This window comes from Terrapene carolina, unplaced genomic scaffold (assembly GCF_002925995.2).
Source record: "Terrapene carolina triunguis isolate 2854851 unplaced genomic scaffold, T_m_triunguis-2.0 Scaffold111, whole genome shotgun sequence".
NCBI classification, from domain to species: Eukaryota; Metazoa; Chordata; order Testudines; family Emydidae; genus Terrapene; species Terrapene triunguis.
This window is the reverse complement of record NW_020664462.1, coordinates 8,713,895-8,728,195: the sequence shown is the minus strand read 5'-3', so window position 1 is coordinate 8,728,195 and position 14,301 is coordinate 8,713,895. Positions and strand designations below refer to the sequence as shown.

The following is a 14,301-nucleotide window of genomic DNA, read 5'->3' as shown; positions in this document are numbered from 1 at the left end:
TCTCATAAAGTTGTGTTCATTTCCTACACTGCTTTGATAACCTGCTGTCCTGAAAAAAGCATGGATCTCTTTTCCATGAACATCAGAGAAACTCTAATAACCATAATAGTGCTTGTGCCTATTCAAATAGACTTTTTTTTTAAGGGGGTGTAGTCACATATTGAGATAAAAATAATTGCAAGTGGGTGGGAAGCAGTTACTTCTGAGGTTCTTTAATGCTATCAAACTCAGCTGATGCTCACTTTCCAATTTCAAGGTGTTCCCCCACCTCCAGTACTTTGGCCAGTTTCCATGTGATTGTAGAAACGCTCAGGCAGTCTTTAGAGCGGAATGTCCCTCACACCTGCCTTTCAGAATGGAATCCATATCTTAGATTCTCCTGTGTTCTTCCTCAGGGGGAACTGGTAAGAAAGCTGAAAGAAGAGAAGGCTCCCCAGGTGGATGTAGACAGAGCTGTAGCAGAGCTCAAGGCTCGGAAGAAGATCCTAGAAGCCAAGGTGAGTCTGAGAATTAGATCTGTGGTCTAGAGGGTTTTGCATGAGCATACTTGAATTCCTACAGTCAAGTGGTGGTGTTTTTTAAATGCATACATTTAAAAGAGGAGGTGGAGCTCGGTGAAAGCTTGTCTATCTCACCAACAGAAGTTTGTCAATAAAAGATATTACCTCACCCACTTTGTCTCTCTGTTTATGCTAGACTGTCTTGACCAGTAGATGCTATGTTCCAATCTACTTTTTTAACCTAGGATTCATGTTGTTATATCAGCATGGGACTATGTAATCTCTTACCTTTCATTATAAAATGGTCAGTTCAGTGGCATAGATGGCAAAGCTAGTGATTGACACCACTTGATAACTTCCCTTACCTCAGTTCCTCCTGTGCGGCTGACACATCAAACAGTCCAGTTCCTCCAGTGATTATGGTCGCTGGCTAGTTGTGCTACTTCTTTCCAGGTGATGCCAGCGCATTCAATCTCCTCTGTCGCTGTCTTCGGACAGTTGTTCCTTGGCTTTCCTGGCTTTCTCTTTCTTCCTTGCTGTTTGTGCCACAGAAATTCAAGAGCCAGTCACTGTTGTCAGTTTGGATGCCTTCCACTGCTGTGCCCATGACTCCGTCCCAGCCAGTAGAGTTGTTTTATAACTTGCAGTCAACTTAAAAATCACATGTTGTAAACAAATATATTTCTTCCCTACATTGCTGATAAGAGCTTAGATGATCAAAAGGGAAAGAATTTTTAAAAGCCAATGTGCATGTCACTATTCTTTGTTTACTTTTTGCATTTGTCAGCTAGCAAAATGAAACCCCTGTAAAGTCACTTTGTACGTTTCACTTTCAGATTCTTTACACAATGTTTGAGTTACAAACCTGGCAGGGGAGATTTTTGTTTAAAAACAATTCTGTTCACTGTAACTTAACACATTTTAAAAAAAATATTTCCAGTTACCATATTTTTTTTCCAAATTGAAGGCCAAATTTAAGTTGTCCATTTTTAAAATACAGTTCTGTTCTGAAAAGGGGCTCTAAAAATGACATTGGGGGGGTTCCAGGTTTATCTTGATTTCCAGATCAAATTTGCTCAATATATGAGTAAAAATATATCTTCCCCACACACCCCTAGCCAGCTCTGCAAACTCACCTTGAGATCTAAGAGCAGGTTCTGGGTACTTTCTGGCTTGTATATTACCAGATAAGAGAATTCCCCCTCCCCCCCCCTTTTTTTTATTAGATACATTTGTGTAACCTTATTGTCTTCAGTGGTGGTGTACGTAAACAGAGGGCGGAGGCTGCTTCTGTGCTTGGAACTCAGCTAATAATTAGAGCACCAGAATCAAATCTAAATAATTCAATTAGTTCTTCAAAGCAGGCCAGAGTGAGAAGCTATTTGTCTCTTAAGTCAGCAGCCATGACTGGAGATGCACAAGGAGGCAATCTGAGTAAGACTGAGTCACTTTTCAGAGTGGAACCACGCTTTAAAACCCACGATTTGCTCATGGCTAGTCTCGGTTACAGTGACTAATTTTTTTTTTTAAATCTGTTCTCTGGTTATGTCTTGTAATCCTGGCAAACTTCATTTAGAGAGGCCATGAGTCAGGTTAGGAGTCTTGGCACCCCTTTCAGCCACTCCTTTTCCATGGGAAAGGCGTGTATAGGATCTGGTGCAGAGGCTTGTTTGTCAGTTACACAATGTGTGTGGGCTGTATTCATATTTATTCCAGGATGACCTTGCAACACCGTCACGTGTCCCTGTCAGCACAAGTGTTGATTATTGCCATTCCTGTTTGGCAAGGCTTCCAGCCGGGCATGTTCATCAGTGGCAACTTGAGAGGAACGCAGCAGCGTGGATGCCTGCTGATTTGAGCAACTAGACAGTATCACGCTGGCCCTGTAACTTCCACATTGGCTGCATGTAAAGGGGAGGTGTCGCTCTACGTGGGCACAGTCGGCTTCCAAACCCTTAACGGTGTAGGGCACATCTGTGTTTGAGAGCTCCTCTGAGAGGATATAGGCCGGGCTCAGATACCAACTTGTTTCCATTTTCTCAAGTCAGTAGATGACGGAGCTCTTACGCAGGGCCCAAAGATGTAGACATCCCCCTTGCAGCCATCACATGCTCCCCTCTCCACTTCTTAAAAAGAGTGAAGCCAAATAGTTAGACTCCACTCCTTCCTTGGAGTAACTGCAACATAGCCAGCTTAGCATTGCATCTCTAATAGTGACCCAACACATATTGGTGGTAGGGCCTGGAATCTCCTATATTCTCCTATTGTTTTGGGTCTCTCCTGAAGCGCTGACCATTTTTTGCCATTCGATGTCAGGCCATGCCTCTGTCGTTTCCCTCTTTCCCCCATCTCCTTGTCAGAAACTCATTCCTCCTGCTGAGAAGTCCTGGCAGTTTTGAGATGTCTCTAGTCCTTACAGAGTGTACTTCTCTCCTTCCTCAGTCTGTACTTTAAAGCTATTGTTTTGGCACTGTCAACTATCTTTCTTTAAATTGATATCCGCTCTTTTTTTTTTTTTTTTTTTATCAGGCAGATTTACTTATTGGTAGGGCCATACCAAATTTATGGTCCATTTTGGTCAATTTCATGGTCATAGGATTTTAAAAATCATAAATTTCTTGATTTCAGATATGAAAATCTGAAATTTCACTGTAACTGTAGGGGTCCTGGCCCAAAAGGGGGTGGGTCGCAAGATTATTGAAGGGGGATTGCGGTATTGCCACCCTTCTGCTCTGAGGCTGGTGGCGGCGCTGCCTTCAGAAGTAGGCAGCCAGAAAGCAGCGACTGCTAGCCAGGAGCCCAGTTCTGAAGGCAGCACCACCACCGCCAGCAGCAGCACAGAAGTAAGGATGACATGGTATGGTATTGCTATCCTTACTTCTGTGCTGCTGCCTTCAGAGTTGGGCCCTCGGCCAGCAGCCGCCACTCTCTGGCCACACAGCTCTGAAGGCAGCAGCGCAGAAGTTAGGGTGGCATGGTATGGTACTGCCACCCTTACTTTTGCACTGCTGCTGGCAGCGGCACTGCCTTCAGCTCTGGGCGCCTGGCCAGCACTTGCCGTTCTCCAGCCACCCAGTTCTGAAGGCAGCGCAGAAGTAAGGGTCACAATATCACAACCCCCTACAATAACCTTGCAACCCCCCCTGTGACCTCCTTTTGGGTCTGGACCCCCAGTTTGAGAAACGCTGGTCTCCTCTGTGAAATCTGTATAGTATAGGGTAAAGGTGCACAAAAGACCAGATGCCATGGTCCGTTAATCACTTTTCACGGCCGTAAATTTGGTAGGGCCCTACTTATTGGCCTGAAGTTAATGGGCGCTGCAGATGCTTTAGCATTCCTGAAAATCAGGCCTCTTTTGTTTATATGCTTAAATGTGGGTTTAGGTACCTGACTGCAAGCACCCAAGTTGTAAAATGTTGGCCATACTACTTTAAGTTAGTGATATAAGCCAAAGAAGATTCAGAATAAAAGGTTTTAGTTTAACCTTGACAGAGTACCTTAGTCCACTTTATATAGTTGTTTTAGAAACAAAAAATTCTGTAAGTCATTTGTCAGAATAGATTCCGTTGCTCAAATGTCTTAATGGGGAAAAACCCACTGTCAATAATGAATGGGGTGGGTGATCAGATATCACAGCAATGGGCTTGGTATAAAAATCAGTATTAGGTGGGTAGACTGAAATTCCTATACACTTGTTTAATGAAAAGTAGGTGTTCTCTCTGCATATCTTTTGTCATAATGTGTGTTGATAATAGTTATTAAAACTTAACGTGGAAAGTGACATCTAAGGCATATGTTCTGAGTCTAAAACTGTTGTTTTTTATTACCGGCATCGTTTTACAGTAATCATGTGGAATACATGCAATTGTATTTGCTCTGTCTGATGTTTGAATTCAGATAACAAGAGGATGGTATAAAACATATTCCTAGTCTTCAGTCAAATGCTACCATTAGACATCTGATACCTATAGCTTGTGTTATGTTATACAGAAACCCCAAGTGTCTCAGAGGAAGTGTGCTTTAGAAGTAGTCGTTGCTTGTTGTACAGATGGCTAGGAAATTTCTCCTTGACATATCACAACATGGATGGTCTTCATAATCCTCGTTATCAAAATCCCAGTAGCATCCAGAACCTCCCAATACTTGTGCAAGTGTTTAAGCTCACAGAGCTCACTTTTCAAACTTGGTGGCTAAATCTGGCATTTGGACGTTTACCTTAGCAGTTAGGCACGTATCTTCCAATTTGAACGTCCCGATCTGGGAGGTGCCTGTGAAGGCTACTTTCGAACAGAGGTCATTTTGTCCCATAATGGTGATTGAGGAAGGATTCATTTTACTGCCAGTAACTGGAACCATTGATTATTTTCGCCCTGCCTGTTTTACAGGAGCTGGCTTTACAGCCCAAGGATGACATTGTGGACAGAACGAAAATGGAGGACACTCTGAAGCGGAGGTTTTTCTATGATCAAGCTTTTGCTATTTATGGAGGTACAAGCTTAAACAAATTTAAATTCTAATCACTTTAGGGTAGAGTGTCTCTACACGATTATGAAGTGCCGTGTTCACCTGACATGTTACGTTGTTGATGATGATGATGATGATAATTAGGGCTCCGTGTCTGTCATGGAAGTCGCAGAAGTCATGGATTCCATGATTTTCCGCAACTTCCGTGACTTCGGTAGAGGCCAGTGTGGCTGATCCCAGGGCCACCCAAGCAGCTGGCTCTGGGGCCAGCCACACTGGCTATTGCTGGAGCAGCTCTGCAGCCCGCCGCTTGGGTGGCCCCACAGCCAGCCACACTGGCTGCTGCTGGAGTTGCCCTGGGGCCAGCCCGTGCAGCGGTCCCTCGGGCGACCGGAGCAGCCACTGCTCCGGCGGTCCCCGGCAGTTGGTGCTACGTCTGGCCCCAGTAGCAGCCCCTGTGGCGCTCCCCCCCGCGGGGCGCCCCCCCCTCTGCACAGCCCTCCCAAGATTTAATCAGGGGTATTTATAGTAAAAGTTATGGATAGGTCATAACGTGAATTTTTGTTTATTGCCCGTGACCTGTCCATGACTTTTTACTAAAAATACCCATGACTAAATCGTAGCCTTAATAATACTATGAAACATCAGTGGGTTTTTGGAAAGTTGGCTTTACCCAGTCTCGAAACTTCTTCCAAGTATGTGTGGGCATGAGTTCCATCTTGTGCTTTCAGAATGCAAATAGGAAGATCAGAGAGGGAATGTATACTGTCCAGGGAGCTAGTGGAAATAGGGTGGCTGGGAATTTTTTTTGAAAGCCAAGTGATTACCTTCTTTCCTAATACCGTACGTCTTTCTCTGAACTTTCCTGGCCAAGTTAATGTTAACATCACTCAAATACCAGATTCTGCTACTGCTCTCGATCCTGTTACTGCGGTGAAACTCTTTTCAAGGAGTTGCACTGAGCAAGTGGCTAAATATGGCAGTCAAACCTTTTCAGATAACCAGATGTGGTTCTCAACCAGGGGTATGCGTAGGGTATGGAGAAGGGGTACATCAACTCATCTAGATATTTGCCTAGTTTTACATCAGGCTATATAAAAAGCACTAGCCAAGTCAGTACGAACTAAAATTTCATGCAGACAATGACATGTTTATTCTGCTCTATATACTATACACTGGAATGCAAGTACAATATTTATATTCCAATTGATATATTTTTAATTACACCTCTACCTCGATATAACGCTGTCCTTGGGAGCCAAAAAATCTTACCGCGTTATAGGTGAAACCGCGTTATATCGAACTTGCTTTGATCTGCCGGAGTGCGCAGCCACACCCCGCCCCAGCTCCCGGAGTGCTGCTTTACCGCATTCTATCCAAATTCGTGTTATATTCGGGGTAGAGGTGTATATGGTAAGAATGAGAAAGTCAGCAATTTTCCAGTACTAGTGAGCTGTGACACTTTTTTGTATTTTTATGTCTGATTTTGTAAGCAAATAGTTTTTTAGTGAGGTGAAACTTGAGGTACTCAAGACAAATCAGACTCCTGCAAGGGGTACAGTAGTTTTGGAACAGTTGAGAGCCACTGCATTAGAATAGCGCTGTCTGTCAGGCTGCGTGTCTTTCCTGTGTGACCTCAGATTCCGGAGTAAATTTTCAATGTGGCGTTTACAGGCTGACAGTCTGGGCCTTTCTGCTCTTTTCTTTCATTGTAACATATTTGCTACTTTCCTTTCCTCATTAAGTATAAACTGGTGGGTGTATGTAGGATACGTTCTGTTACAGCACAGCTTCCCCGCAGAGTATGCAAGTGTCCATCTTCTCTCTGTATTCAGCTCCCGCCTTCAAATACATTTTCTTCCACATACTCCCCAGGAATAATCCACTGGAGGAGGAAGTGTGGTTTGTATATTTATAGAACATGTATCTGAATCTGGTTGAGTTTTGGCCACAAGCGGATCACCCAGTGCATTGTGGGACTGAACTGTATTAACTTTCTCACCTAGGGGCCAATTCTTGTAGATGCTGAGCACTTCCAGCACTTGGCAGGATCAATCCTTCCCATTGTAAGCTTTTGAAGGCAGACCCTGTTTCACTCTGGTTCCTACGAAGCAGCTCGTACTCAGAGGGTGCCCAATAAATAACCTGGACTGACACCTAAAAATTGAAACATTGTAGTTTGTGGGCTTTGGGTTGTTTGTTTGTTTTTTTTTGTTTTGTTTGTTTTAATCAAAACAAAATTGCTGTGTAAGATGGTGTGACCCATATTTTACTTCTCTTGTAGGTGTTAGTGGCCTGTATGACTTTGGGCCTGTTGGATGTGCTTTGAAGAACAACATTATCCAAGCTTGGAGGCTGCACTTTATACAGGAGGATCAGATTCTAGAGATAGACTGCACCATGCTCACCCCAGAGCCAGTTCTGAAGTAAATATGGGCCCTTCTCTCTTGCAGTGTGTGTTCATTTCTGGTAGTGATAGATTTCTTTGCAAGCCCTTGTAAAAATAACCACAGGACTATGAGACTAGGTCACCCAGTTTGCTACCCTGTTACCTTGTAGCAATGCAGAATATCTAGGTGGCTGCACTTAGCTAGGTAGTTAGTGGAAGCTGCTGTTCAAGTAGATATCTACCAAAGGTTTGTATATGGGCCCCATTATCGTAATAGCTGAGAGCCCCACAATCTGTAATGGGTTTAGCCTCATAACCCCCCTGTGAGTTAGGGTGGTGCTCATATCCCCATTTTACAGATGGAGGAACTGAAGCACCGAGACACTGACTTGCCTAAGGGTCTCGCAGGAAGTCTGTCAGAGCAAGGACTTGAACTCAAATCTCCCAAGTTTTAGACTAGTGCCCTAACCACTGAACATTGCTTCCTCTCCATGTGGAAGCCTGGCAGAAACCACCACTATCCATTAACAGTACAACTGTAGTACTAGTGAATGGTACCAGCCGTGGAGACTGAAGTCCTTTGTTTATCCACAGCACAGGTAGAGCACAGAAAGCAGCAAAGCAATAGGCCTCATACAGCTCCCGAAGTGTGCCTCAACCCTGCCCTGGAGGCAACACCTCGAAGGGTGAGAGTGTAATTCAGTCTCCATACCTCTCCCGTCCCTAGCACCTCTGCTAAAACTGGCAGCCAGGGTGCTTAGTATGCTCATGGCGGTGTGGTGTGGTGTGGATGCTTTCTGGGAATTGGACTGAGACCACTGAGATGGGTCAATGAGCCAGCACTGGATAGTAAAGACTTTCACCTGGTAACAGCTTGGGTCACACTCAAACCAATGACAGAAGAGTGAGTGTCCAAATGCCACCGCTAGTCACCTGACCCATCGAGTTCCCCCCACAAATGCATCCTTATCTTGCTCCAGTAATTATGCAGTAAACAAAAGAGAATGGGCCAGTAAAATAGCACCACAATGTACGAACCTAAAATGGATTCGGGGGGGGGGGGGTATCCAGGCTTTCTCAAGGATCCTTATGGCCACAGACGATTTCTAAATGAGGAAACTACTAAATACAGGTCCGTAAACTGAAGCAAGAATGAGCCTGCACTTTGGTTGCTTGGTTTAGAGGAGATCTCTTTAATGTCGGTCTTCATTGTGGGCTCACATGCTACTCTGGTGCTGTCAAGTGACAATATGTGTTTCTAAAGTAGTGTCTTCTGTCCCAGGACCTCTGGCCATGTAGAAAAATTTGCTGACTTCATGGTGAAAGATGTGAAAAATGGGGAGTGTTTTCGTGCTGATCATCTCTTAAAAGGTACATTCTGAGGGCAGGACTGGCTGAGAGATTCCTTGTGAGTGCTTTATGCTCCGTAGGGGGATGCCCTGCTTATGAGGATAGATGAGATGACCTAGTAAATATCTTGCATATTAATATCTATGCTTCACTAAGGGAAACATTCACCCAGCGTAGGTGACCCTTGCAAGCCCTCCACCCCATTTAAACATTGTGTTAAGGTCTGAAGTGATGCACAGGACCTCTGCAGTGGAATGACTTTCACCTAATAGAAATACTGTACAATAAAGATCTCATTTTTATTTTCTAATAATTCATAGATTAAGCCACAAGGGATCATTGGATCATCTAGTCTGGCTTCCTGCATAACAAGCCTGACCTTCCATCTAACAAATCTAAACAAAGCACATAAAGGCCATGCTTTGGTCTTATTTTTCTTATTGTTCTGGTGTTGGCTGAAACTTGCTTTTTGATCGAATCTCAGGTTAAATTTACTAGAGAGATGGTTGCAGGACAAAGCTGCTGGCCTGGACTTGTTTCGTGGAAGAGGCATTTCAAGGGTACTGTTGAGCTTTATATGCTCAGAATCCAGCCAGGTTGCAAAATCAGTGTGATTCTTTACATTGATTTGTATTAAACAAACCATGGAATCCTAGACATTGGAGATGGAGCAGATCTACGTCTTGTCCATCCCCTGGTCAAGTGAAGGATGGGTGTAGTCTAGCTTTAAATGGCTCATGCCAAAGGGCCTTCCATCATTCCCCTGGTGATACTGTTCTGCATCTAATAGATATTAGCATTAAGAAGTGGTCTCAGAATATTCAACTTAATATTTTCTTTGCCTTTATGTAACATGCTAACCAAGAGTGTGTATGTCCCCTCTATGGCCGATCCACAGAGTAAAGCCACCTGTGTTACTATCTGCTAGTGGACCAAATCGTTTTGTTCAAGTGGTAGAGAGCTATACTTTGGATCTAGAGGTCCTGGGTTCAACTCCCCACTGATAACTTGTCCTGTGGAGGGTCGGTACACTTAATAAGAAATGAAAAGGCTGTGCAAGCCAATAGCAGTGAATTCGTATGTATGTGCATGAACACACGATAGAAGGAGAAGCCTTTCTGAAATGGGAATAGATTTCACCCTCACGCTTCCAGTGCCTTACCCAGACTGGGTTTAAACTAAGGGGCGGGGGAGGAAAGAGTGACACAGGTCCTGTTTGCTAAATATACACAACATTCCCCATCGTCCTCTCTCAACAGGAAACTAGAGAATGTCAGAAATGACAGATTGGAAACACTGGGTCACATTCTCAGCTGGTGTAAATCCGCATAACCCCACTGACTTCAATGGAGCTACAGTGATTCACAGGAGCTGGGAATCTGGCCCATTGCGTTTTGTCCGGTGGGAATGTACAGGCAGTTTCGTGCTTTATAATCCTCTTGATTCATGTAGTTTTAGGGTTAGAGTGGTTCAGTGATATTGCTCAATGTGAACTGATTCCCTACTTCCAATGCTTACAGCTCACTTGCAGAAGCTGATGTCTGACAAGAAATGTACAGCTGAGAAAAAGACAGAAATGGAAAACGTTTTAACACAGGTCAGTGCTTGAACAGAGGATGATGAAAACTTGATAAATGACGTGGCAGAGATGCGGTGCGGTACAAACATCCAAGAGTGGCATCCTGTCCCATCTCCCTAAGAGAAGAAGCACATGCCGCTTCCCACGTCTGTTGTTAACTTTCCACTGGGCACCGTTTTTTCAAGCAGACATGAAGGCTGTAGCATTAGACGTAAATGTCCAAAACAAGCACATCCCCCTATATGCCCATCAGTCTCCTAAATATACTTAAGGTGCTGCTTTCCTTAAAGGAAATGTTCCTTTGGAAAACAGCTCAGTGGGCCCTGTCTGCATCAAAGCCACTATAGCATCACTTTGTGACCGGGGGCAGGATTTGTGGCTCTTGCTCAGATGTCTGCACCCCATGTGCCCATTACCTCATCGGGCTCACTGTGCCTCTGTGTACAGGAGGTTTTTTGGTTAAGCAGATCCACCACCTGTTGCTCTTCAGAGAGAGACTGGTCTCATGCATGCTTCTGCAGCCAGACGGCTGCAGATCTGTCCAGAGAGCATCTCTGTGGCCAGCCTAGTGAGGAGAATTGCACCCCTGTTGAGCCCCCCAACCCCCACTCATACGCAAGGCTCAGCCATTTGGGCCGTATGCAAGGGACAAGAATTATATCTCTAAGGTTTGGAGGTAGCTTTTTAAATAATTTTTGTACTGGATCAAAACCTGTGGTGATGTCTCTAGACACTTGGGAATTGTTTCTCTGTATAAGATTCTCAGTGTGTGGTTGCTCTTGTTTACCATTAGAATGGTTAGTGCTGCAGGCTAACATTCCTGGGCTGCAGTGTGTAGAGATTTGTCTTCATTTAGTTTGTTTTTAATGTTCGTTCCCATGGCTTTTAGAATAAGTGCTTTCACAGCCGCATGCAGCGCAGATGGCTCTCTCCAGATATAGTACTGTGTATCTCAGTGTATTGCATCACAGAGTCCTGGTCAATAACTCCTCCACAGTACAGTACTGAACTTTGACCCTGTTACATTTGTCCCCTTGTGCTGTCCCCTGCTGTAGCTGGAAACTTGATGTAAAGCTGGCAGTGCTCTTACAGTGTTAGACTCTATTAATATAGGAATCTCCCTGTCTGCTCCGAGTTTGGGAGCGCTCTCTGATATGCCAGGGATCATAGAAGTTAGGGATGGACAAGGCCTGTTTGATCACCAAGTCCAGTTCTCAATTATCTCTGCCACTGTGAGGTATGGTTACCTTGATAGAGGACCTATCTAATATTGAACACTACAGGTTAAAATGTAGTAGTCCAGCAGTTCTTTTAAATCAGTCTCTCTCACACAGCTGTCTGGGATCTCCTTCTGCTCTGATTTATAGGAGAGACGGAAGGAGGCAGGGCCCTGTAAGGGTGGCGACATCTCACTCATGGAAACCTCTAGTTAACAAATTGCTGTTAGAGCTAGTAGGCAGTACGCTTGTGGAACCTCTTTACTGCTGCAGTCAGCTTCTGTGCTGCAGATCTGCTCGGCAGCGCTGTCATGCAAGGTGTGATGCTTGGCATGTGTTGTGTCTGGTGCACCAGGTAATTACAGGCTTGTGGAAGGAAGAAGACATGAAAGGAGGCAAAACATTGCAGAAATTGTAGTTGACTTTCTTCTTCTCCCTCCCAGCAATTCCTTTTTTCTGCCTCCCTCCTGCCCTGGCTGGTTTGATTGGAACTGTTCAGAAGGAGGTTCTCTGTAGGTGGTGGTGCCCTCCTAGTGACTCTGTTGCCACTTCATACCCAACCTCAGAGCTTGTACTTCTAAAAAGATTGCAGGGCCTTGAAAGGCTCTGGCCTGCAGCTGAGCCATGGGCCCATAGTTTTTCAAAACATGTTCTTCCATCCCTGCTACAAACCTTAGCCCTCACCCCAAATAAAATACAGAGTTCCAGTCCTATAACAATCTCTTCCAGTGTTTTCCTCACCTCATGTTTAATAATAGATGGGAAGGGGGCGAACCATCACTGCTTTAACCTTGTCTTGTCATTTTAAAATAACCATCCTTGTGTTTTGTTGCTAGTTGGACAACTACAGTCAGCAAGAGCTCACCGATCTCTTTGTGAATTACAACGTGAAGTCTCCCGTCACAGGGAACGACCTGTCCCCTCCTGTTTCTTTCAATCTGATGTTCAAGACCTCCATTGGGCCTGGAGGAAACATGCAGGGGTAGGTAGCAGCCTCATGCTGCCCATTTTCTTTTGGCATGTGGCTAAGAGTGACCGTAATTTTCCATTGCCCAGGATTGGAAATGAGATCTATACGAAACTGAAAACAAACCACATTTCATCTCATGCAGCCTTCCCTCTGCAATTCACTCCTGCCCAGTCTTTTCCCCAGGCTGCTCTAGAGCGGCTATTGCAAAATAGGCTCATGGACTCTTAAGATAAGAAGGACCATCACAGCTGTAGTCGCCCATGCAGTTCTTGTACACCTGCTCTACTTGAGAGGCCGTAGTGGCTGGTGGATGTATGTCATTGTAGGCTAAATTGTGTGGCATGGGGCAGCAAGGCCCTGGACTCCTGTTCCCCATGCAACAGAACATTATTGGTTCCACAGGTGTCAGTGACCTCTGTGGCTAAGCAGGAAGGGGCGTGAAGCTAGTCTGTCGTAATGGTAGTTGCGTAGCAAAGGTAGCTGTCATGTGTGGTCTGTGGCCGCCATCTTGGTTGATGCACCAAAGATTGACCTGGGGACAAGCATGGGCTGCTATGGCTTGAGCTAAAGATCCAGGCTCTCTAGCTGAGGCTGTAACAGACTCACCCTCTGTGGACTGGCACAGAGCGGGACGTGGAACACCCACTCACCTGTGGGCTATGTAAGTATTAGCACCGGAAGCCTTAAATGAGCTTAGAAAAAGATGAGGCCATGGCTAATCTGTGTGTGTAATTACCCTGGGAGGGTTCTATAATTGCTGGGGTTCATAAGGGCAGCATTGCTGGACTTGCTTCACCTCCATATGTGCTAGTATTGGAGGGGTACAGAGAGGATAAGCATGGCCCCTGAATTTATAAGAAGAGAGCTGCAATCAGAAAGGTGAGTGGACCATCCCCTGCTCTCCTTGAACCCTAGATGCAGCACCTGAGTCAGCCTTTGCTGCTCTAAAGAAAACAAGTCTTGATGCTTGTTTATAATCTGTGGTTTCCTGTTGAACTCCACATTGCTGCTGCTGCTGAGAGCAACAGAGCATGTTGCCTTGATGTTTTGTGCCTGGAATTAGAGACCTGAGACAAAACGAGGCCGCCTCATTTTTGCATCGAAACAAAGTTTGCCTTGCTTCCCCCTCCATTTACCCACCTATGTCTTGTTTGTTTGTTTTTTCTCCAGTTATCTAAGGCCAGAAACTGCACAGGGAATTTTCCTCAACTTCAAACGCCTTTTGGAATTTAACCAAGGCAAACTGCCTTTCGCTGCTGCCCAGATTGGAAATTCCTTCAGAAACGAGATCTCGCCCCGTTCTGGCCTCATCCGAGTCAGGTACTGCAAACTTTCTCCCCCACCAGGACATCTGGCAGGTGATCAGCTGCCTCTGGGGAAATCAAAGCTCCCTCTGGCTTGAGTGTCTTTTTTCACTGATTTCCTGTCCACCCTGCTCTTTGAGAGAATGTCTTGTGCCTTGTAAAAGGCTCTGAGTAGCTGCATAATAAACGCCTTAAAGTAATCAGAGTTCACTGGCAAAGAGTATCTTGGTTATGAGACTCTTGCTTCAGAAACATTGATAAGAATTTGTATTAGGCATGAAAACTTGGCATTAAAACCTGGTTAGACCTTGGAGTAGTGTGTGGTTTTTTTTTTGTTTTTTTTTTTTGTCTCAACCTTAGATCATATGACAAAGAACAAACAGGGACTTTATCTCTTAGATAAGGTACTACGGGACATTAGTCAAGCAAGAGACCCTCAGATCTTCAAAGCCTTCTGCTTACCATACCTGGCATCTGAAGTGGGTCCAATAGTCACTTTCCCTGCCCTAGAATGCACTAGGAGAACCT

General features: G+C 44.8%; 1 protein-coding gene across 1 annotated transcript in view; it reads left to right on the top strand.

The window, feature by feature from the left end:
* The first annotated feature begins 215 nt into the window (after positions 1–215).
* The window catches only part of GARS (glycyl-tRNA synthetase), a 33,962-nt gene continuing 19,876 nt past the window's right edge, over positions 216–14,301 (top strand). Inside the window, exons 1-7 of the mRNA XM_026652097.2 lie at positions 216–497; positions 4,886–4,988; positions 7,249–7,390; positions 8,636–8,724; positions 10,224–10,300; positions 12,336–12,481; positions 13,640–13,789. Of these exons, the coding sequence (XP_026507882.1) occupies positions 216–497; positions 4,886–4,988; positions 7,249–7,390; positions 8,636–8,724; positions 10,224–10,300; positions 12,336–12,481; positions 13,640–13,789 (989 nt within the window). The remainder of the gene's footprint in view (positions 498–4,885; positions 4,989–7,248; positions 7,391–8,635; positions 8,725–10,223; positions 10,301–12,335; positions 12,482–13,639; positions 13,790–14,301) is intronic.